This window comes from Calidris pugnax, unplaced genomic scaffold (genome assembly GCF_001431845.1).
Source record: "Calidris pugnax isolate Ruff unplaced genomic scaffold, ASM143184v1 scaffold14, whole genome shotgun sequence".
NCBI lineage: Eukaryota > Metazoa > Chordata > Aves > Charadriiformes > Scolopacidae > Calidris > Calidris pugnax.
In genome coordinates, this window is record NW_015090793.1 from 3,691,859 (window position 1) to 3,715,561 (window position 23,703).

The following is a 23,703-nucleotide window of genomic DNA, read 5'->3' on the forward strand; positions in this document are numbered from 1 at the left end:
AACAGTTTAGGACACAAGTCTGGAAAATTCCACCACTTTATGTTGCACACCATATTACCACTATGATCTCAGCTCTAGCCTGAATTTATACAAGTTACGCTCCTTGCTCTGAAAGCTTGACAGGCTCTTCGGTGACATCAGCTATCTTTTTTTCATCAAGCAATTGTTAGCTGGTAAACCTGAAACTCCCTTTGTGGTTTCCAGTCTAGACTTCAATTCACACCAGGTTTATCAGCTGGCTTTTTTGGTGTCATCTTTACAAAAAAAGGCTAAAATAATCTGCATTTATTTCACACTTGTCTTCCAATAGATATTTTAAAATTATTTGCTTAAGTGAACATATTTTATACCGACCACACCTGACTTTAAAAAAAAATAATAATCTGGTTTAGTTTTCAGGGGAAAATCTGGCCTCCAAAGCCATTCTCAGCTTTTCAGGCTCAAGAGTAAAGCTTTAATTTGACACTTCCATATGAATTCCTGAGAATCAGTTCCTGACTGACAACGTGGCTTGGATTGGTACGGTATCTTTGACAGAGAAGGCATGTTAGGATTTAAAAACATGGTTGCAGAGACCCTTCTCATTGTTAATCTCTGAATCTGCCCATTTTACTAACTACAGAAATGACACATAGATGACAGCGCCGGGGACGACCCTGCCTCTCTGACAGGCAGGGAAAGCTGAAACCATTTCTCCAAAGACAAAGCAGTGATCTCTTTCTCAGTACAGGAGTTTCTTAACAAGGCCACACATGATTTTCAGAAGCTCATTTTAAGTAAGGTTTGCATGAACAAAAAATAATTATTTTTGCAATAATAAAAAACCCCTTCAATTCTGCCACATTTTTAACAATACAAAAAACCAATGCTTTTTTTCTCAAAAAGCTATACATCTTGAAAACATTGCAGCTGTTGCAAGAGCTGCACAGAGCACTTTTGGTTAGCTGTTGGATAGGTGATTTGTACTACACATAACAGCGAGTGCTGGAGCAGTGCTGAGGACTTGGAAGTTGAGTGTACAGTAGCATCACCATGTACTTGAAAGAGTTTTTATTAACAGAGAGCTTTGCAGCAAGAAGGAACTAAATAAAGTGCTGTCAGACTGTCTCCAAATGCTTTGCAGATAACATACTGTCCAGCCATTTGCCCTCGGCACACACAACTTTGTTAACAGGCAACTGTACAAAAGCTTTTTCTTTTTTTTTTTTTTTAAAGTAGCAGGAATGCATCTGGGATATGGCAAAATCTAAAGATCTAGCACTGCTCTGCCTGCCTGTGTGGGGAATACCTTATGTACAACTGAAAAAAAAACAACCCCAAAACAATTTTTATGAAAGAAAGTCTGATAAATGCCAGTGAATTCATCGTTACTAAACCCAAGTTTATAACAACACAGGAAATAACGGTGCAGTTACTATGATCTAATTACACCGGAATTCCCTTGGAAAATAATATGACATGAATTTCTTTTCATTCCAATCATTATTTTTGAAACTCTAGGTGAATTAGTGGAACACTTGGACGGTGCTAGATTTTAAAACTTAAACCAAGATACTGATGTTAGAAGAAGCCCAACAAATACATCGCTGTGATTAGTTTCTATTAAAAAGACATCAGAGACTACATTTTCTATGCTAAGATACAAACTCACAGTCAAAGCCAAACAGACACACAAACCACAAACCCCCAAAAGGTATATTCAAATATTGCAAAATAGGAAATTAAAGATTAATTTTCCATTTAGTAAATTAGCCCACAACAGAACTCATACCTCCTAAGCTGCATTTTATGTCTCCATCTCCTGCAGAAAAACTATCTGCCATCAGGAAATTCCTATTTGTTTAATTCGATTGTATTTGGCAAAATACAATTTATTCTTAGAAAAATAAGTACCATATAAGGTTAGATCAGAGCATAGCATGGGGAATGCCTGATGAGTCTTATGCGTTCAGACCTTTACATGCATTTAAAAAGATGGATTTAAAGGTCTTAAGCTACTGAAACTGCTATGGTAGTTTCCCACACTACCGCACTGACCTCTACATTTGAGACTGGCAAAGTCCAACAAAAATACTAGTAATCTGGCTAGGATCTAAAACTGCAGCCCTTGCGTTGGGATTTTCCACATTTACAGACACCGAACAGAAAGGACTGGAAGACGACAAAATCCCATTTCTCAGAAGCCCACGTACCCAGGACAAACCACAGCAGATGATACCCTGCTGAACCAGGGTTACCAAACTGGAATTGGCTTTGGGAAGCTGAAGGACTTTTCTCCGTCCAGAGCAATTCCACCAGGTATCTCCTCAGAGATTCTTCATTTTAAAAAGGTGACTCTGAGGTTGGTACGCCCAATTTTTGCAGAGTAGCCTATGGCAGTTATGCACATATACCACTCCAAAAGGAACCTGGGTGCCAGCCCCCTCCACCTTAGGGAATTTAAACCTTCAGCTCGCTACCAGCGTGCCCTAACCACCAAAGCTTTCTGGAAAATGAGATGGAGATGAAAATGGAAGGGAATTTGCCACCTCTCCTCTTGTTGCCAGATTATTGTGCACTTAGGAGTGAAAATCACACACAGCAGCAGCAGCTTTGAGGCCTGAACATTAAGTCTGCAGTCCCAAATTAAATGGGATTTAAGGGGTCTGGATTTGCCTGAATGTTACTGTCTGTATCTCAGTTTTTAACAGCACCTGAGCTGTTAAAAGGAAGCCCCTTCTGGGTGGAAAAGCTCCTGGTCGGAAATGCCCCCTTACCTTTAGCCACTGCTCCGCCTGCTCTTTGCTCTGTACTGCCAGAACCAGGGCATCCGCTCCTTGGTGTGAGATTTTCAGCTCGTGCTTCTTCTTTTTGCTGTCTTTGGGAATGTACGTGATACTGCAGTCATTCAGGAGCAGCTCCATCTGGGGCTGTTGGTCCTTGGAACTTTTGTAGCACTAAGTAAAGGTACGGAAAGTTCAAAAGTTAGACGTCACCTTTCTGAACCTTGGGGGAAAGCTGTTATTATATAGAAATGCTATTTTTTAATTTTTAATATTCTCCGTGCACTCCTTTACCACATACCACAGAGTTCAGCCAGCGCCAACTTTGCATTTCTCCTCCTCATCCCCTCTGTAAAGCAAAATTACTTCCAGACTGCCATTAACAGACATCTTTTATTGCAGGACAGGTACAACATATGGAGAGCATTAAGCTTCTCCGTGCTATCCTCATGACTCAACCTTGACCTTGATCAGGTAGGAAGAGGGTGATTTATGTTATCTATCTGTTCACGTGTAGCAGCAGAATAAACTTGTACAGTTAATGCCTTTAAAACCTCGATGCTTACCCTGCCCTGCAGCAACAGCCCGTTGTATCAAGGCAAACCTACCCTGGTGCCTACACGCTGCAGCCACAAAGGCACTCTCACATGCCCTACTCAGCTCCTCTATTTCTTGAGATAAGTAAAAAAATTGTCACACTGGGAAAAGTGGACAAAATCACAGGACAGTAACTTTTTCAGCCAATTCAGTTTAATCAGTCACTGCACAAAACTGCCTAAATCTCCCGTGTTCGTGTACCCTAAGCTCCTGGATAAAACTATATGACTTACCCGATGCTTTTTCCCTCAGTAGTCAGTGCTGTCAATGAACAGCCATTTCATGCTGGATCACTGATGACCTGCTCTATGTTTAAATTGGTGATCTGAAGATTAAGGGTTTCACATTACATCTCTCGTCCTATAGACTTAGTGCCTATTCCTGTTTTCTAAGATATCAGTATAGTTGACGTTCATCAAACTGTCATAGAGTGCCATACTACAGAACAATGTTTAATTGAGTATGTGATTATCCAGTTATTTTGTATATTTATGTAAATTGAGCCTTTACTCATAGAAACAAGCACAAAGGCTAAAAAGGTATGTGATAATAAAGAAGACTAATTAGTACATGATACATAGAATACTTGAGTACAAATGTGAACAGAGAAAAGCACATGAACTTCTGCATGTCTGCAGCAACATTCACATCACAATGGAACTGTCAGGAAGACAGTAGCTGTTATAAACACTATAATGTGTGTTGTAGCAAATACAGCCACTCTAAACCAGCCTCTGCAAATCACTCATAATCCTCCTTTCCTCTCCAAAGCCCATTAACTCAAAGTTTCTCTAGCTCAGTCACAGATTTTAAGTTTATAATAGTAAAAAAAAAATACTAAGTTTTCAAGATCTGAAATTTGGAAAACATACAACATTAGTTACTTTAAGAAGCAATAAACAGCATATAATTCCCTTTATATTAATTTAAATATTTATAATTACACATTACAAAAACTGAAGTTATATACATTGCAGGACTACTAAGCGTTACTTCTAATGTCTAATTTTAATTAAAATATTTTGGTTTTATGGTGACAGCTGCATTTATAACACAAGCAATTACTAATCCCTAAGAACATATATTTGTTTTACTTGCATATCTCATAAGTTAAATGTCTAAGTCCTCCTTCAAACAATAAACTGATCTTGTGTAACTTGGTCTTTAGGCTCCTATTGTGAATTTTATTTTCTTAATCCACATTACAGAATTACTGAAAGACAATCCCTATAAGGAAACAAAAAAACAGCTTTTCAGACCACACATGTGGCTAAAGGAAATGAAAATAGAAAAAATAACATATTTCTATACAGAACAACAAACATAATTGCAGAAGAAATCTGTGTGATTTCAGAGAAAATCTGTTTTTTCCCCTCTTTCTTTCTTTTCTTCAAGCTGTTATCAGATGATCTTGAAATTTGACATGATCCTGGTATATGGTGATAAAATGTGGACTAAGGATAATGGCATTATAACAATATAATACAAACCGAATCAGAATCAACATACTATTCGATGTTTAAATAGAAGAGGACAGAGAAATTAAATCCTCAGTAACAATTGCAAACTGGTAAATGAATTACAAATATATTTTCAGAAACCTCTTAACGGATACCTCTATTTAATATCCTGTTCTTTCCTATACCACCACAAGAATAAATGTAATTGAAAGTGAACACATCTAAGCTCTTTTGTAAGAATGCAGAATAATGAGGTTCTACAGAAAATATTCTATCACGTGTTAATCAGCTTTTAACATTTGGGATATTGCAGTAATTACTAGTTACATAATTAGTTATAACTGTTGGAAGCACCAGACAGGAAGACAGGGAGTGCCTAATACCCCAACTTATTTATTACTGTAAGCATTAGTTCACTTATAATGACACAGAAATGAGTGTTTCCCTGAATTAGGCTCTCTTTTCAGAAAACAGAAAGACATTTATAAGCAGATAATTTACTAACTTATGGAATCTTTTACCGGTGCCTCCAATCAGAGAGAAACATAACAGATATGCTTAATGAACAAATACATCCACTTGTTTCTTTCCTTTCTATAATGCAGCTGCGCATCATGTGAATACTGCATCTGTAATTACTGCAGAACAGATGGCAAAGGTTTAGTTTAAAGTGTATACATTACCATGGCATATGCTGCCAAGTGAATTCTCAGTCTAACAAGGGACTTTTCTCTCCAGCAGCCTGATCCAACAGTTCATACACAAAGCTCCCTATGAGATTTTTGGTCCCCAGGGAATGCAAGATTGGATTTACAGTTTCAGCAAATTTTTTTCCAAATGAAATATGTTAGAACCTAATAAGCCAGACTTTCTTTCCAATATCAGGGAACTGCCTGGGTTTAAGTTTAAGTGCAATAAAAACCAAATTTCTAAGTGACTAAATGATATACTTATAATTTCAGTGCTTCTCTGCTTCTTGGGTAAATCATGACGGAGCTCTTTTGTAAGGTTACTGTAGACTTGGCCAGTGTTTGCAGAACATATTCCAAAACCCAGATTCCTGTAAAAATAAATACATCATCTAAAAGGTACAAAGGAACTATAGCTAGACAAAAATAAAAATTACCAGTAGTTTGTTTTCTTTGATAACACACAGTAGTTTGGTCCATTGCCCAAACCGTTTCTTTCTAAGGAGGAAGGCACAGATTTTGGCATCCTTCACCAGATCCATAGAGGCCTCCTCAGAAGGCCACTGATGTCTCATTTTCTTCCCCTTTCCATCTTCCTCTTCTTCATCATAGGATTCGTAAGAGCTGCTCATAGCATCCGAGTCATAATCTTAAAGAAAAGCATAAAAGAGTAAAGTTAAAACATTTAGTCATGAAGTGTACAGAAATAACTGAAAATCTCAACAGGGTTCATTTTAAGTTAAGGCGTTTGAAAGTCAGCCATGAACAGATTACTGTTTCAGTGCTTAGTAATATCAATACATTAAGTTAATTGAATAAGAGAACCTGTTCCATTATGGAATTTTATAGAAGACCCACACTAATGCCTTGGGAATTTTAATTGAAAGAATAAGCTGGGAATAAATAGTTAGAATTTTAGGTAGGTTTTTATTATTTACAAAATATTACATAGCAGATACCTTCATCATACGTAATTCTTTTACAAAGAAACATCTTCATCTTGGCCTATTGCATAATGCAAAATGTAGGCACAGAAATGTCAGTATTAGTACGACATATTAAGAAACAAACTCTGAATATGACACCTGCACTGATACAATTAAAGTTGAATAGACAATGCTGTTCCTTGAACTATGGATTTTGCTGGAGCTAAAGGCATTCTGAAAAAAAATGTGTTGTTATGTTAGCCTAAACAGTTTAATTCTCCTCTAAGTTTAATGATGTAAAGGCAAGACTCCTTTTTAATTAAACAATCTTTCAGGCCTGTCATTTTCAATGATGCAATCAGCTCTAGCAGTCCCCTAAACTACAAAACCAATTTGCCATTATCACAGTACCCTCTCTTCCACCATCCATACTTATTTATTTGTTTTTGTAGGCATCTAAGTTCCTCAGATAATAACATCTGAAAGCATGTTTGTTATCCACTGGTACACGCTTCCACAGAGGATGCTTGATTGGAATTTTTTCAATAGCTGAAATTTCATCCAAACATTTCAAGTAGTCTTTGATATATTTTTAGGCCAGAAGGTGGAGGAAAAATCTCATTTGCTTTAGCTACGTATTTGGGACACAGATGGGATGTAGGAAAGAGACCTGAGAACAGCTGGGAAAAGGACAAGACAGTGGACTGCTGGAAAGCTTATTCTACATCAGCTCCTCCCTACGTACAGAGTAGGAATGGGATATTCCCAAACCTCACAGCTCTGAATCAAGACTAAGTATTCTGATTGTGATGGTGTTTTCACAAAAGCATACAAAATAGTATTTCTGGATTCCAAAGTAAAATGAAAATAAAACTTCAAGCTCTTGAAACTTTTTCTCTTTAATTTAATTGAATTGCCATCTTCTGGTCAATTCTGCTACAGAGTGTTTGGTTTGGGGAGCTCCATATGGGCAAGCCACAGGTGATTAAACTAATTGTACGAAGTCCTGATTGATACTTCAAAGTAGAGATTGAAGTTCTTCACATTCAATATTCTACAGTACTTCCTATGTGACTCACAAGCAGTCCAAGTGTAGATTTCATGTTAGCAATAAATTGTATGATCAGCAGAGGGAACTCTGTGGGCACAGCAGATGCCTGTTCATCCAAATTTGCTCATAGGAGGATGAAAGCCAACAGGAGATTCTGAGGCTAACATTTCTGGACTCCCATCCTCACACCGTCTAATGGGATCTCTGGGGACCTCTTGCCATATCCTGCCCATTAACTAATCCCCACATTTCTCTTCTCCATGGGTTATGGGACTGTCAGCCAGAAGAGTTTGCTGTGTGACTCACAGCAGGAAGGGTGACCACCCTGGAGGACTCACATCATCCAGGCTGACGCCTTTGCTGCTCTTTGCTACATCCCGCTTCTGTTCTTTGTTTCTCCAAACCGGCTGCATCATGACCAAAACAAGGCTTTCAGGCTCTGGACACAAACTAGCTTCTGTTCACATTGTAAAGTGACTAATTTAACATTAGTAGCACAGACAGGCTACTACCCACACGGAACAGGTTTAGCAGATCTTCAGAAAGTTGTGCAGAAAAATCCAGCATGCACGTATAATTTCAAAGGATTTTGAAGCAGGATTATTTCAAGCTAACATTCACTGTGAACTGAATTTGGGAAGCAGTAAACTTCCTATTAAAAAGTGCTAAATTGTGGAAGCAAACTGCACAAAGGTAAGTTGTGAAAGGCTACTAGTGATGTAACCTTGTTGTCTCTTACCGCCTCATCACAATGGGTAATGAAACAGGCTTGACAGTAAACTATAAGTAAGATCTGAAAACTTCTTGTGTATATGTTTAACTCAACACATTCTTTGGGTCTTGGAGTGGGGAAGATGGCAAGAGAGAGAAATACAAAAAGTGTAGAAAAAGTGTCTCTACAAAATAAACTTATTTTGTTAAATCTACTAAAGCCTCAGAGACAGTGATTCACTGATACATGTTCCAGTGCTCCTGATCTACCTTTTTTTTTTTTTTCATCTTCTGCATTTTCTGATTATTCAAGCTTCTTTTGACATTGGCTTTTCACACTTATCCTCAGCAACATTTTCCACTGTTAGAGGGTGAAATCCACAGTGGACTTTAACATTCTTTCTAATAGCGTATTCCAAAGATTAGTCTGTAATGATTTAGGAATACTGTACAGACCAGTGACTTTTCATAAAGAGAGTTATCAGACAAGACAAAACAGTCTTGCTTTTACCTACATGCAAGTGATAGTTTACAAACAGATTACAGGGACTTGGGGAAGTTACAGATATCTCATTTTCATGGTCTGTATTCTGCAATCTTCTGTTGCTGTTTGCATTTATAAAAAGGACACCGAGTATGTAAGCCTCCTTGCTATTAATGACATTACAAAAATATTCTATAGGAATATTTACTTAAGATAATGATATCTATCCCAACATTGTTTAACTGTTTACTCTTGCACTTCTTATACTTCTAGCATTTCTTTATTATGGTCTTCTCCACCTCAAACAGTCTGAACAGCGAAGGTTACATCTTTGGTTAATACACCATTTTACTGGCTTGTTTTAATTACTACACACACTGGATTTAGTGGAAGCTTTGCTTGAGTGGAGATACATTACTAATGGCATATTGAATTTAAAAGCAACTTTATTACTGATGAAAAGCTGAATATTTTAAACACAAATTAAAAGAGATGATAGGGAGTTCACGACATAGAAAAGACAGCAAAATCACAGCCAAGTGAGATGATAAGTTACACTAACAGAAATTTAAATGCCTGAATATATATTCTTAAATTACAGAATTATTAATGAACTTTCATGGCTGATACCCTAAAGATTTTTATGGATTTGGATGGTTAAGTACAATAAGAAATCAGCTTCATATTTTGTCTTTTTTTTTTTCCCCATGGCGATCCTTCAGCAGTGCTATTAATATTTGTTCTATTAATATTTTTCTGCCTGAGCATGGCTCTTGTTTAATGACAAAACACAAATCAGCAGTTCACTGGATTACAGGGTGTAGGAGGACCACCCTGCAGCACTTCAAGGGAGGAAATGAAGAGAGGAGTGATTTTGCTGTTCTGCTAAGACTGTTTATGTTCCTTCACTGGCTTTCCAGTATATGAAACTCTTACATTGAATTTCTTAAGTAAATTAAAAAACCCTCAGTTTGTGCAGTGTACAAGTGAATAACTAAGATTCTAAGGTGACTCCTATGCATGTGTTTTAAGAACAGAGACATCGTTTAATTCATTTGTTTTGGTTCAAATAATAAAAATGTTGATAAACTGGGAGAAGATATGCCTTTAAACTTTGGGCCATAGTAAATAATGATTAGTGGTAAATCAGCCATACACAAGTAATAAATTACCACGGCCAACAAAAAAGCAGCAAAGAGGAAAACCTTTGCAACTTTTTGGTACATAACGTCCTGTTGACTGACCCTCTGTAAATGCTCACAGCAGTCATTTCATCGCTTCACCAGTGTGCTCCCAGCTTAGCTCCACTGAAGGGCACAGGTCTTTGAATAAGTATTTGGATGTAAAAAGGGCATTTGTGTGTTGCAGGAGGATGTTCTGGTGGTCAGTTCATAGAATCATAGAACGGTTCAGGTTGGAAGGGACCTTAAGGATCATCGAGTTCCAACCCCCCTGCCATGGGCAGGGACACCTCCCACTACAGCAGGTTGTCCAAAGCCCCATCCAGCCTGGCCTTGAACACTTCCAGGGATGGGGCAGCCACAACTTCTCTGGGCAACCTGTTCTGGTGTCTCACCACCCTCACAGCTAGGAGGCCATCCTCTGCCTTTTGCACTAAATGAGTAGTCACAAAAACACTGTCACATGCATCAAACATGGCTTGTGGGAGCCAGCCAACCAAAACAGTTCCACAAACCAAACCAATGCATGGCCAGTGAGGACAACCAGAACCGGCCCCACATGGTCAAAGCCACACTTATGACAAGTCACCACAGCACTAACAGAGAAGCAGGTGTCAAATACCAAGAAAGCTGAAGGACACTGGAATTACCAATTGCTCAGAAACTGGACTGGATATATGCTACTCACTGGAAGTGATGTACTCGGGAGCCTTTCCAGGACTAAGTGGCACTGCCTCTTCGTAATAGCCTTCAGGAAGGGAAGATGTTGGTAATGGTGGAGGTCCATTATCTGGTGGCTAAAACAAAACAGAAAATTAACCAAAAAAGTAAACATCCATGACATGATAAGGAAGCAGAACCTTCTTGTACATACTCCAACTGAGTCCTTTGGGGATGTAAAGACAGTACCATCTTACTTGCCATTGTTAAGGATAGCAAAATCAAGATAACTACATTAAAAGAAGTCCTTTCTCTAACAACTAATCACTATTAAGTGATAAAAATGTTGAAAAGATAGAGTGCTATATTTAAGAACTAGAAAATTAAAGGGTCTCTGTAGGAAAGAGATTTCTGTGCATAGACCATTTTACAGTGTTAAGGTTTATTTATTAGTATTTTACGTTTGAAATAATTTGTATTACAGCAGTGAACAACAGTTTGGTTGGACAGTTTAGAAAAGATAAATAGCCTGGGCTGGCAGAGATAAAGAACAGATAATTTAGATCATATTTTCATGATGTATTTTGTTTTTCAATGGCAAATCAATTCTTAATACAGACATTAAATTTTAAAATCCTCTTTCTACATAGTGACAACTGAGCTACAACCAAGGAAGTTTGGAACATCGAGAAACTATTATATGATAAAACAAATATTTCAAATACCAGGTCAAATTTTAAAATGCTCTTTTCTAAATATAAACATTTTAAATTTAAAACTGACCAACTGCTGGTATGTTGATATAGTAACAAAGTAAATTAGTACTCTATGACTTATTCCATATGACCTTACTGTTCTAGTTCCTTAACAAGTACCAAACCAACTGTATTTTATAGAACTCATTCATATTTGCCACAGCTTTTTAGTTCCATATTTTCATATTAGAGAAAATACCGAAGTCTTTTTCCAACACCAGTGGTTCATTGGATGATGAAAAAAAATAGAACTTGTAAGCAGAAATACATCTTTCTCTTTTTTCATGTAATGAAAGAGATGTAATGGTGTTTGTCTGCATTGGACTGATCCAGGCTAAACTCAGCGATTGAACAGAGATAATGAAGTAAGAAACTGGTCAGGGTGGGCTTTGCTCATGGTCAGATACAGACACTTATGGACTGCAGTTCAATGGGCTAAACAGTCTAGTGGGAGGCATAGAGCCTTCTTCCACATAACATAGATGAAGCACAGTGACTACACGCCTCTTTTGCTATAAAGTTACCTGGGAAGAACGGAGCTTTAATAACACATGTCATTAGCTGTAACAAAATTACTTCTGTGGGCACTTTCAGGGCTGGATTAATCTTTGCAGATTTCAGAGCGAGATATCTCCAAATCTCATTACCGATTATACACCTACGCCAAACACCTAATTCTTAACAACATCTGCAAGACAAGTCCCACCCTTAGTGTGCTCTGCAGTTAAATTCACATTGAGTTGGTTATTCCACCTTGAAGGTAAGTGCTTGTGTACAGTGCTTGTGTAAGTGCACAGGAAGGCAAGGAGCCAGCAAATAACCCTGCCTTTCCAGCACTGGCTTCCCTTCGTGCACCGAGTAAAATCAGAAACTTCCTCATGAACCGACTCGCAACTGAACACAGAAATTCTTGGTCAGATTGAGATTTACACTAATATTACTTCTATATCAAATAATACAGCCAACTTCATATGTCAAACTCAATTACAGATAAAAGATGGCAATTCCACAATGTGAACCAAGTGAGTTTTCCTCACAGACCAGTTTTGCTAGTGAAATTATCTCTCAAAGAAGCAAAATAATGAAAAAATACAACTTTTAGCTTTGTTTCCCCATGATTCTGCTGAAAACCCCCCAAATTGCAAATCTGCCCATAATCACAAAATAAATGAGTCTTTCCAGGTTAGCTGCTGCTGCACAACAGGCGTAAGGGACATGAAAAAATATTACATGTTTGTTAATACTGGAAAATTGACAACACGTTATGAATTCTGCCCTACACACCTGCACACATCAGCTCTGTGTGGCCTGAACTGCTAGACACAATAGGGAGAGCTGCCTCCAAAGAGTTCGTATTTTCTCCCTTCATGCAGGTGGGCAGAGCCTTACTCAAGTGAGTTCGGGTCAAGATTTGTTCCTGGGGCAGTGTAGATTCCTACCACCCCTTTCATAAGACAGATATATTAATATCTTGGTCTAGCCTTAAACTATTTTCCCTGTCAGGTGTATATACGATATATGAAATTCCTATCATTATTAAACCTAATTCACCCAGGAAATACCCATCCTGAGAGTCATTCCAATTTTGACTTGACACAGCACCAAGGTTTCAAAGCTATCTTTTATCCAAAAACAAATAAGAGGTTCCAATAAAGATCGGGGGGAAAAAAATCCTTGTTTTTAGACAAAATGTTATTCAGAAAGAAAGAAAAAAGGAAATGAAACACAAATGGTGCTTGTCTGAATTCGACCCTGCTGGAGCACCAGTTACTTCATACAGCTGGGGCGGGCTGGGCTGTGCAGCCAACGTCAACACAGATGGAATCCATTGCTGAATTAACCAGGCCCTCCTTTCTGAAATGCATTTTGCAGTGCTTGCCATAACAAAGTTGAAAACAATTATAAAAAAAGATATTTTTTTAAAAAAAAAAATTATTAGGAGAAACAGAAACATACATCATTAAATACTTTCTGATTAAAGCAAGGCTGCTTTAATATTGAAAGAAAATCCAACTGATTAAATACAAAATAAAAATACCTTGCTCAAATCTGTACCATAAACAGCTACATCCTTTGCATTCTGATATTACTTACTAATATTTAGAGTGTTGTTTGTTTTTTTTTTTTACTATTGCTAGCTGTATTGTTTAATTCTTTCAACTTGGCAATTCTTTAGTGGAAGAATTCTGATGAAGTTATGAATTATGAACTGAAATAATTCTTGATTCAGTAACTTCTCATTAGTTGCGAAAAATAAAAAGGCCATAAAACCCACAAAGCTATTTATATATTCTGTAAAAGGATTAAATCTCAAAAACCCTAGGACATGTGTAGTTTAAGTGGTATCAGGAGGAAAGACCTGGCAACCTGCAAAGAAGGCATTAGCACAAACCTCTACTTTTTATTTTTCTTTTTACAACAGGCCACCAGGAAGAAAACTAGAGAATGTGCCCTTCAAGACAAATAACCATGCTCCATCACAGAAATAAGCACTGAGTTAGAAAAAAAATTTACAGGAGGAAAAGGGACAAATATGAGTGAGACACTGTTGCCCAGAATAATACAGGTAATCCTGGAACAATACTGATAAAGATGTTAGTTGCTGGGTCAGAGACAAAATGAAAGATGCTTTATTCGAAACCAAGAAATAAACAGGGTGATAATCGCACTACAGAGTTGAGATCTCTGAAGACATTAAAGACAGGATGCCCAACTCCAGTTTACGGGAAGGACTGTTATGAGAAAGAAACAAGTATCTCCAAATAATAATCAATATTTAACTGGATAGTAAAACTAATGATTCTACAAGACACTAGGAAACAGTCTTAGTGGAAATATTAATTTTATGGCATACTATGGTCTTCCCCTCCACCTGCTCCTCTGTGTTCCACAGACCACAAATGAACTCTTTCTTTCTTTATCCTAGGAGATAAAATACTTTATTTGCCCCTTATGTCCAAGGATACTTACCAAGACAGGTAGAAATTATTTTTTTAGGGATAGTCTAGCTGATATCTGCTGACAATATGAAAGTATATAGTGTGGAAAGCAGCATGAAATACAGAGGAAAATAAATGTCATCGTATAGGGACTGAGGATATAAAATCACTTTACACCCCAACGAAGACTTACACTATGGAGGAAATAGAAAGAAACACCTCCCTTTATGCAATGATTTAGGACGTGGAGATTTCCAGTGGAAAGCAGTGACTTTAACAGAGGCAGAGACTGTCAGTAGACCCACGCTGCAGGCACGGGCTGCCAGCAATTCAAGGGCCATGCTCGCACGTGTGTTATTAGATCAACCACCAGTTCGGATCCAGCCGGACTGTGGAGCCAGCTGCTACGTAACCCCTCAACACTGAAAAGCAGCAACATGAGACTGGAAAAGTGGTCACACACTGGTAATGCATAATAAAGCTATTCAGAAGCCAGCGGGCAAATGTGGGCTGTCAAGAAGAAACCTTGACACATGCACATGCCATTTGCTTTGGAGCAAGCTTAGACCTGACCTCTGTACAACCCTGTGGCATCCTCAGCCTGGAAGAGGGAACGCATTTATGATCCCCTTCCCCACATGTGAAAAAATGGATGTCAAGAAAGCAAAATAAATCAACAAACTGAATACCAATCCAACTGGCAAAATTACTGACAGCACATTTCAAGCAGGCTTCTTCATACCAATGAAGAAAGCCAATCTAAAGGCTGGAAATTGGGCACCCACACTCGCCACACACTTGGTATGAAAGCCTTTAAATAAAATCAAAATTGCCAAGGCACTGAAAAGAAATCACAATTTACTGCCAGCTATTGAGGACCTGGAAATCCAAGGATGGACCTTGGATTTATTCAGGACAAAAGAGCTGACTGTATGGGATGTTAAGACCATATGGAGCTTTGCAGGAGTGAAAAAATAGCCTGAGCGTAGGCAAGCAGCAGCTGAGAAGAATTCTTCATTTGATCTGAGCTCTGTATTCTAAGTTTATTAATTTCTCAGCTTGTCAGCTGGACCCTGCAAAACCAGGAGCCAAGTAATGTGAAAGAAGTCTAACTTTTTCCACTTCTGAGTACATCTGACAAAAGACAGTTAACCAGCCCAAGACCACCAAACTCAGCCGTTTGGAAAAGAGTAATCCTACTAGTCCCACCATAAGGTGGGTAACACGGCTGCACAACAGGCTGTTGGTACAGTCCCACCCAACTACTGCTGAGCGTGCCCCAGCAAGTACAGCACAGGCCTCTGGGACAAGGTGGTACCAGGAAAAGAAAAAAGGAATTGCCCAAGAAATGAACAGCTGGAGTCAGACATGATGGGAGGCCCAGCAATCCACGGCAATCCTGCAGAGAGGAACCAATGAGGGCAAGGAAGAAACGCCAGCAGAAGTGACTACCAGGTGGAGGATGAGCGTAAGCACAAACAAAGCTTTTGGTTAGGGTTTAAGATTAAGAACAAAAGAAGGTACTTGCTTTGCCCACTGTCCTCCAGGGAGTGGAGGTACATCTGACACAGCCTGAGTGCGTGTCTGCTGACTCAGGGGTGAATGCCTAATTAAAGGTATCTCTGGAAAAGCCATATGTAGAGTATAGTGACTACAAAGAGACTGCAGCCTCAGAAAGCACAGCCCAAAGATGGGAAAGGGATCTGAACAGGATTGCTCACATTTAGAGAATGAATCAGGGCATACTATGACTCCACAGCTTGATCCGAAGATTGGAGAGCATTTACACAGGAACCTCACCAGGAACTGAGTTGCCATTTCACAAAATACAGCACATCTGAGTTCTGCTCAGATAACACAATAAACCCTTTACCAAAGCAACAGGAAGGCAAAGATGGCAACAAAGAGGGCCAAATGGAAACAGTAAGAAACCAACACAATATATCCACTGAGCAGAGAACCCGGTTGGGTTCTTCCATTTCTCTGTTGGCAATGTCAGCCTGTCACTGAACCCAGGCATAAGCTTAACTCTCAGTTCTTTCCATTGTATTTAATTAACATTAAATAAAACTGAAAGGAGTGTTGCGGAGAATGCATCACTGAAAGGACAGATAGCTGGAAGGAATTACACCCAAACTCAATGGAAGACAGGAGTGGAAATAAACTCCAGACTCCATGGAAGTACCAGAAGACCTAAGGAAATAATTCAGAAGTGAGAAAGAATGAACCAGAAACAAAACCACAGAATTTCTATATCATTCAGATTTTATAATATAAGATTATTACACAGCCAGTTGGAAGCACCACTCAGATCAAACAATAGAGTTGACTCATGTCCAACAAAGGGTCTGGGTGTACAAAGAAGAGAAATGGGCTTTAATTAATGCTGGGGAACACTTTCATGCATAGTACATGAGAAAGATGAATCTGAATTTTAAGCAGCATAAGTCCCTCAGTCAGAGGTGATTATTGTAACTGCACTCAAAGAAGTGTCTCTATTCCCCAGCAAGGACAAAACCACCAACATATTCCAGGAGTTACTAAGCTCATCCGGGTACATGGCATGACAGTGCCAAAAAGACAAGGCAATATGGTGAGAAAAGTGTGGGCAACATCATGTCCACTAGGATAATATTCTCTTAAGAGCCTGAGCACTGCATCAAATGGAAACAAGAGAAAACTTTGGTACTTAATGGCCTAATTCCTTACCCACGTGTTTGTGCACAGCACGATAACGAGCATGTTTAGGAAAGCAAATAGGCTGGTTCCTAACTATCAGCACAGGGGGGTTGTTTTATGGACAAGTATAGCATAGAAACAAGAAACCAAAAACCCAAGGCCAAAAGTGTGAGCATGTTATGAAAACCAGTGGTAAAATATCCTATCAAATCTATGGCATTAGTAATTTAATAGCTTGCTTCTATGGAGGTCACAGATCGTCAGCATCTAGTAAAGACAGAAAAGAGGGCATACAGTTTCACAATGAAGCAGTTTAATCCTACATTAAACCCGACCTGAGTTCATTCAGTTTAGATGTGAATTCCAGTTAAAGGTAGTCAGGAAAGCTCAGTCTGGCAGCTTAGACGTGAAGAAAACTTTGAAATATGGTACATTGTTATAAAGGTAAAATATAATTTAACTGAGAAGGAAATTAACTAAATCTTTTCTGTGATACCACTTGCAAATGTGCAATAAGTCACCAACTGTAAGGCACCAACCCTACTCAAGGGAAATGGGGCTGGCAACTACAGTGTCCTGCAAGACATGATCAAAAAAAATTAGGCTGCAAACATTGCTTTGTCCTTAATCCTTATGCAATCACATATGATGACCAAAAGCATTCCACAACTGAATCATGTCCAGAAGACTCTGTTGTTCTGGTCACTCCTGATCAGACTCGGAACATGAACCCACGGCAGGTGCACAGGAGAAATAATGATGGCAACTACTTCAAAAGAATTAAATTACAGCTCAAAATGCAACAAATAGAGACTCTTATATGCAATGGAGTGAAATGAAACCGAAAAGGAATATGACTGTGATTTCAAAGAGCATCTGAGGCACAGGCACCAAGGTGAGGAAAAAAAGCTACTTAAATGCAAGGACAAAGGCTGGCAACAAACAATGGGATGGTGAAACAGTCTTTCAAATTGAAATAGTGGGTTAAAGAAATCTAAGGGCTAGTACATACATTTTGGTAGGTTTCTGAAAGGGTTAATACGTTATAATTGCCTGCAGTGAGAGTGACTGCACTGAATAATCAAGAAGGCCCCGTCAGTTGTTCCTTCATTACAGAATAACTTGCTGAGATGTATTCAGACTGAAGCTATTGGCCAGCTCTGAATGCAACAACTGAATTTTTGCTGGATTTATTTTTGTTGCTTTTAAAAGTTTCCTGCAAGGAGAAAAACTGCAAATCTAATACTACCTTAATGTTATCTTTTAAGAAGAACAGAAAATATCAACTGTATTTCAGTGTTTGAAGAAAAAGCAAGATGAACTAAAGATTCTAAGTACCCACCTGGCAGATGAGCCCCTTGCTTTTGTTATGGCACTAGCCTGACTGCATGTTTCAGAAGAATCTTTAAGACTGGCACATTTTTGGTCATTGTTCAGAGAATGAATAATGTAATTGGTGATGTATCACCTTAAAAATCCTTTTGATTTCAGGATGATTTTTTTCTTCTCCAAGGACACTGTCTCCTTTGAGCATTTTCTAATAAATATCTGAGAGTATACCTGACAGGCAGCCAGATAAAGAGAGGCTGTCAAATTGCTTCTCCACAATAGGAAACCCATTTATATGAAACACTCCTACAGAGTGACTGTGTACATTGCAGGAAAGGGTTGGAGGAAGATGACCTATCCCTTTGATTTATATCTACAGGGGTTCTGGCATCTTGCTGGACACTTGTTGCAGTTAAATAATTATTAAATTGTCAGAATTCCAAGAAAAATAAAACATATACTCAATTTTACTGTGAAAATCATGCAAAATAGCTGTGTGCTGTTTGCATTTGATTTTGTTGGACTGCACAGTGCACTGAAATCACCGACTGTCAGATATAATATGACAACCAAATGCTTGGAGGCTGGAAGTATTCTGTCGCTGTCATGCTGTGGGTAATTCATGCCAGTAATCCTCAGGCACATCTGAGCAGCAGGACACGCTGGATCTTACTCTATTGCCTCAGCTTCAAGGCAACTTGGTGACAGCGCAATGATGGGATCCCAGGTGTTAAATCCCTTGCAGCACTGTGGGGTACACGCAGGGCATTGCCTCTGCTGTTCCTCCAAACCCATCATCTAGCCCTGCTTCTTGCTTGTCAAGTGCGGGGAAATATCATAAAAGTAGCTGCTGATGGAGAGCTGGAGAAATCAGGCGAAAAGACACAAGCCCTCGCAGTCAGCAGTTTCAAGAGGGGTGAACCAATATAACTCTATATCAAACATGGTGATTTCCTCTGCTACTTACCCAGACAAAGCTTCCCTACCTGCTGGCACTGTATTCATGCTAGCAAGGACATATTGATGCACCCAGGCAAGTGGCTTTTCAATTCTGCAGGAGGAGTCTTGAGCTGCCCTTAAGCTCTCATCCTTTATCTGCAGCTTTTACTTTCCTGGCCATCTGAAGGAGCTGTATGCACAGGCTAAAGCAAGCGAGTATCTGTGCTTTCTAAGCTTGACAGAAAGTCTGCTAGACTAGATGTAGGCAAGGGAATGTATACAGAAAAAGAGAATTGCTGAGAGATTGTGTGCTTAGTGATTCGCCTTATTCAAGTACATGCAAGGTCCAACCTTGCACCTTGATTTTAAGACCTGGTCCAAAGCCCACTGAGTCCAGGAAAACTCCCTGGGCTTTAATGTGTTTTAACAACCAGAGACTTCATTTAAACTATTAACAGCATGTCTCTAAATAAAATGAATTTTATACTCTTTGTTCATGAGCTGATGAATAACAAAACTGATAGAAGATTTGGCCTGAGCAAATATGCAGGTCTATTTACAGATTTACAAAGGAAACCTTGCACAGCACCTGCCCACACATAATTCTGGCTCCTGGCACTACTTTAAGGAGTATTGAATTCCTTCCCACCCACACATCTTTACATAAGTAAAAGCTTAAACATCAATTCAGACTAAACATTTTTTGACTGCAGAATCCCTTGAGTGCCATAAAAAGAAACAGTGGTGTAAATGAAACTTTAATTTCCACTGCGCTCAATAACTGATGTGCTAAAACCATAGATTTTAAGACTGCATAGTTTATTTAAAGTTACTGATTCCCACTTCCAGTAAAGTCCTGTGTTTCTGCAGCACGTTGTGTCTCCACTGGAGCCTGAGACCACCACTAGATGTTATTCAGCAAGTGGAAAAACTTTCTGTCCTGAATGGCTCACAAAAAGAGGTACCATACAACATGACTTCCAGATTGCCATGTGAAGAAGGGCAACCTGGAACAGAATTCCTAGATTCTGGTGGGCCCAGGGGATTTCTCCCACTTGACTAGGAAAGTATGGTCTATGAAAAGTGGCTAGTGAAGGTAGCTCAGTATTTGTGTCACTGAGTGACATAATTATGTACAGACTGCCATTATCAGCTACAAATTTTTAGGAGCCCACTGATTAAGGATAGGTTGAAAATCACCAGGCAGGAACACTAATGGAAGGGAATATTAGATCTTAGCCACTGTCACTGATGTCCAGCCTGATGTCAAAATAAAGATAATATGACAGTCTCTGATCATATCTAGTAACAATGAGGGTCTAGCAAAGAGGCATCTAACAGAGAAAGGTTTCCAGAAAACAGCTAATGATAATTCCATTAGTTCAACATGACATCAGGACAAGTTTTTAAATAGTCACACTGTGGTTTGAGCTTGCCCCGGTGTTCAAAGGTCAAGAAACTGATTGTCTTGTCCTTCACTTCTGACTCCACCTGGTCTTCTGCAGGACAGCAGCAGTCTGTCATCTTTTTCACAAATTACTATGTGCTACCATCTTAAAATAGCACTACTTATAACCTGCATTTGGATAATGCAAGACAACGAGAAGCCTGAGACATTTCCTGGCTGATCTCAAAGTGGTGCCGACACCAGAAAGGGAGGTGAAAACCACCGTTGCCTGACAGCAGCAACAGAATTGCAGAAAAACTGGCAAAAATCAGCTTTCACCACGATGGAAAAACCAGCTCAGCTTGGTGACTTCACTGAGATGAAAGTGTCCTCAGTGTTACGAGCAGGTCAGAGGGGAGGGCCATGTTCAAACTCCGCTTTGCCAGGCTCAACATGGGAAGACCATGCTTCAGACCAGCCAGCTCTGTGTCAGCTTCCACAGTAATTCCCACTGTATCTCAGAGAAATATTTTTGTTACTCCAAAATCCCAACTGAACTACTGCAAAAAATAGTGCTGACCTCTTGGACCTAATTCATACTTCACACCATTTCACTCGCAGCAGCTGTACCAACTTTAAGGGAATTTACACATTAGTGTATGAGAAAGGAAAAGTAGGTCAGTTGTCTTTAGAAAAACAACTTGAATCTTCAGAGCCAATTTACCAAACTGAACCTACACAAATATGAAAGAACAAGGATCTCAGCTGGCTTCAGTTTACGAATCTAGCACCTGAAGTCTGCATTTCAAAGCCTTGTGCATTTTCCATAATTTTCCTGCCTCTCATCAACCCCTTCCCTTGTAATTTATGCTATATGCATCTTGTATTAGAGAAAATAATCATTTTCAGGCACTGTTAACCATGAAATGGATTCTCCAGGTTTTACTGCATATTAATAAGATCACTTTTGCATCCATTCAAATCTCGCATAATTATTTTATAGCATCCTTTTTAGCTGAATTTTTGCTACAGTATATATACCAGCTCTGAATAAGAATGTTTTTAGCATAAACATTCCCTTCCTATAATGATTCCAGCATATTTCATTAGATTAGGTAGAATTAAAATTAAAAAAAAAACAATAATCTTGTTCAAGTCACAACCCAAAATTTAGCAGCGCTTAGGGGAAACTATGATTAGGGTGTTCTACTTAATACATGTTTATTGTTTTGGTTTTTTTTTTTTCACTTTTTTCTGAAGTACACAGCATTATTCAGCATCAAAGTTATTACAAAAGGCTGGCCAAGAATTTGATCTGATAAGTTAGTTCATATGTTCATAAGATGCTACTGGCTTACATATCTCTTAGAACTGGGCAGAAATGCAGTAACAGAGTAACACACTTTAATGAAGCAGAACAACAGTCATCCAGTTTGTACTGCTCCTGTAAACTGCATCTCTCTTTCCTGCTTCAGCCCATGTAGGCGGGTCTCCACAGCTTGCCCTTATCACCGTGCTCAACATTTTTCACAAAAGAATAAAAAGGTGGCCAATTTATCAGTGCTAGGGCTAAGACTGTGCTCACCTTTCAACAGGCTAAACCGTGACTCGCTTATGCTTCTCTCAAAAAATGTTGAAAATGTTTTCTTCAAATCTACCATAAAGTCAGTAACAGAGGAGAATGATAGACTTGTTTATAGTTTATTCTGCAACTAGACAGCTGCTCCCAACTGGTGGAATTGAATTACAGATCTCAAACACTATCTTTGCAATAAACATCTCTGAGAACATACACTTCTACTTGTTCTGCAGGGAATTTCCTTCCCAGAGACTGATCACAGAAGGGCACTAAAGATTTTGTAAAAAAAAGGAAGTACTCTTTCTTCATTTTAAAACTCTGTACTTTCATTTTTCAGCTATCAAGAGGGAGTCTTCTCATAAGGCTTGCTCCAGGAAAAGGTGATCCTTAAAATTGTAATAAACTGGCTGGGATCTGTGGGCTTGGCCAGGCCAATCTCCAACAGAAGGCAAGTCAACCTCTCAATAATCATTTCCCTGAACTTGCAGACTCCTTCCCCTTGTAAATATTTTTGTTAGTGCTTATCACAAATACATTGTCTCTTACATATATATATATATAAATTAACACTCACCAACCACTGCTGAGGTATTTCTGGCAGAGGCATTTGAGGAGGCGCCGGCAAACTGTTGGCAACTTCTTGCTTTTGTACATGTTCTTTTATTTCAAAACCTGTGGAAGAGCAATAGACATCACTTAACACTTTGGTGGATGCAAATAGGACATTTTTTCCACACTTGGACACCACGTCTGACTGTCACACATTGAAATCTGGCATACAGTGCTGCTCCCAACCTACCTCCCAAGTACAGTTAGCAAGACAGGACGGGAAGAATGCCGGGAATTCAGGAATTTAATCAAGCAGAACAAACACAGACTTACTCTATATGATAATAACATATATGTTATTTGGATCAACAAATACCAGACACAGAAAAAATTTACAGGAAATAATTATGAACTGCCTATCCATCTGGAACTGAAAGACTTTAACAGCTAAAATTCAAACACATTGCCAGGTGTCTGCCATACAGATAAAAACCACTTTATGGGGGGAAGATAACACACCTGTGAATGTCCTAGTGGCACCGTACAGTGCATAAAACATGGCCAGCCTGTGGGCACTATGTGGCTGGTTGGCTTTTTCCAGCAGAGACGAGCAACAGTTCTTCCCATGACACACTTTGGACAGGCAAGGCCATCGTGCAGAAATGAGTCCAAACCCACCTTTCATGCCAAAAGAATGGGAATGATGGCAGAAGAAGACACCCTGCCTCTCTCCCTTCTCTGCAGCAGTGGTGAGAGTTATTCAGTCAACCCCACAGCACCCATGTTTCCTGGGGTCCCTGCTGCCCCGACTGCCTCCGATCATGCAGCTGTAGTGCGAGTCCACGCAAGCTCTGGGAGATGCAGGAGGCTACGACACCCCAACCCGGAGCATGTTGCTGCTGCTGGGGGGACATTGTCCAAACCAGCTCACCATTAACAAAATTGCACACTGAGCATGTTTTCCCACCATTTCCATCTTCCCCTTTTATTTTAAAATTATCCCATAGTTTTCCAGGTGAATTTGAA

General features: G+C 39.1%; 1 protein-coding gene across 2 annotated transcripts in view; it reads right to left on the reverse strand.

Moving 5' to 3' along the window:
- AFAP1 (actin filament associated protein 1) overlaps positions 1 to 23,703 on the reverse strand; it is a 118,799-nt gene that overhangs the window by 37,921 nt on the left and 57,175 nt on the right. For both annotated transcript variants that reach the window (XM_014936058.1, XM_014936059.1), the window contains 4 exons: positions 22,703 to 22,800; positions 10,550 to 10,658; positions 5,946 to 6,157; positions 2,757 to 2,936 (listed from right to left, as the gene is read on the reverse strand). In XM_014936058.1, the coding sequence (XP_014791544.1) occupies positions 2,757 to 2,936; positions 5,946 to 6,157; positions 10,550 to 10,658; positions 22,703 to 22,800 (599 nt within the window). The remainder of the gene's footprint in view (positions 1 to 2,756; positions 2,937 to 5,945; positions 6,158 to 10,549; positions 10,659 to 22,702; positions 22,801 to 23,703) is intronic.